This window comes from Sesamum indicum, linkage group LG12, assembly GCF_000512975.1.
Source record: "Sesamum indicum cultivar Zhongzhi No. 13 linkage group LG12, S_indicum_v1.0, whole genome shotgun sequence".
In the NCBI taxonomy this organism is placed as follows: Eukaryota; Viridiplantae; Streptophyta; class Magnoliopsida; order Lamiales; family Pedaliaceae; genus Sesamum; species Sesamum indicum.
The window spans coordinates 2,733,437-2,734,631 of record NC_026156.1 but is presented as its reverse complement, the minus strand read 5'-3'; the positions used below and the strand labels follow the sequence as shown (position 1 = coordinate 2,734,631).

General features: G+C 41.0%; 1 protein-coding gene across 1 annotated transcript; it reads left to right on the top strand.

Moving 5' to 3' along the window:
• LOC105175241 lies at positions 1–1,195 on the top strand. The gene has a single exon (XM_011097622.2). It carries the CDS (start codon positions 317–319, stop codon positions 1,007–1,009), a length of 693 nt encoding a protein of 230 aa, XP_011095924.1. The 5' UTR covers positions 1–316; the 3' UTR covers positions 1,010–1,195.

Genomic DNA, 1,195 nt, shown 5'->3' with positions numbered 1-1,195 from the left:
TAAGACGCATGAAAAAGAAAAGACTCGCGTTTTACAGCAAGTACTAGAAACTTCAGAACCAGCCAGCTTTTTCAGTTCATTTTGCAATTGCACCACCGCCACCACTACATTCCATCTCTTTCGGTCAAATAGGCAAATTCTAAAGGAAATAGACCCACCCAACCGAACTCATTCAAATCTCCCTTCTCTCTATTTAGTCATCAACCTCAGGGCATTCAATTCCTGTCATGCAAGATTCAAACTCTCACCAAATCTTCTCTTACATTTCAACCCTTTCTGTTTCTTGTTCCTAAGACTTCCAGTTGAGAGGAAGAATATGGAGGGTGATAACAGAATAGTTGAAGTTGAAGTTGAAGCAGCCACCCGAATTCACAAGTCTTATCAGTTCATGAAGAAGACGCTTCAGTTTCTAGTCCTAGTTTCCTTCTTTTCTTGCTTGTACTCCTACTTCTCAGGTTTCCCGTTCTTCTTCTCCTACAATCTTCAGTTTTCGACTTTGGTTTTCCCATTGCTTGCTCAGGCTCTGGATAGGAAGTACATGTTCCTCATTTGTAATGGGATCCTCGCGGTTCTTGCCAAGAACTTGAGACTTAGCTCCTCCAGTTTGAACATGAAGAGCGCTGAAGATAGTGTGAAGGAAATCACTCAACTGCCTCTTCCTATTAAAGAAGAGACAACAGTTGAAGAAAATGTAGCATCCATGGAATGTGCTGCTACTCGACATCATGTCGCGGTTGCTGATGAAAAACAATCGGAGCAAGAACATGAATACCATTATGGAGATTTCCGTAAAGATGGCATTATTTTAGAGAGTGAAGGGTGGGAAGAAGAAGAAGAGGACGAAGATGGACTTGAAGAAAGTAGAGTTGCGGAGGGTACATCAGCGACGGAACAGGTAATTGATGCTAGTGTGAGCACGGAAGAGTTGAACAAGAAGTTTGAAGAGTTTATCAGGAAGATGAAGGAAGAAATTAGGGTTGAAGCCCAGCAACAACTCATTACAGTGTAAAACCAGAGGACATAAATATGTCTCCAAGAGTTCATGTCTTGTTTTTGGGCATTAAAGAACTCTGTCCTCCCTGTGCATGTGCATCCATAAGAAAATTCAGCTACCTGTACAATATAATCTGTTACCCTTTCTAGTTAATTAATAATGCTTTTTCTTTCTGCTTGAATTCTTGAGTTTGCACTGCTT

Coding starts and splice junctions, on each gene's coding strand:
- LOC105175241 (XM_011097622.2), top strand. CDS start 317: ATGGAGGGTGATAACAGAATAGTTGAAGTTGAAGTTGAAGCAGCCACC.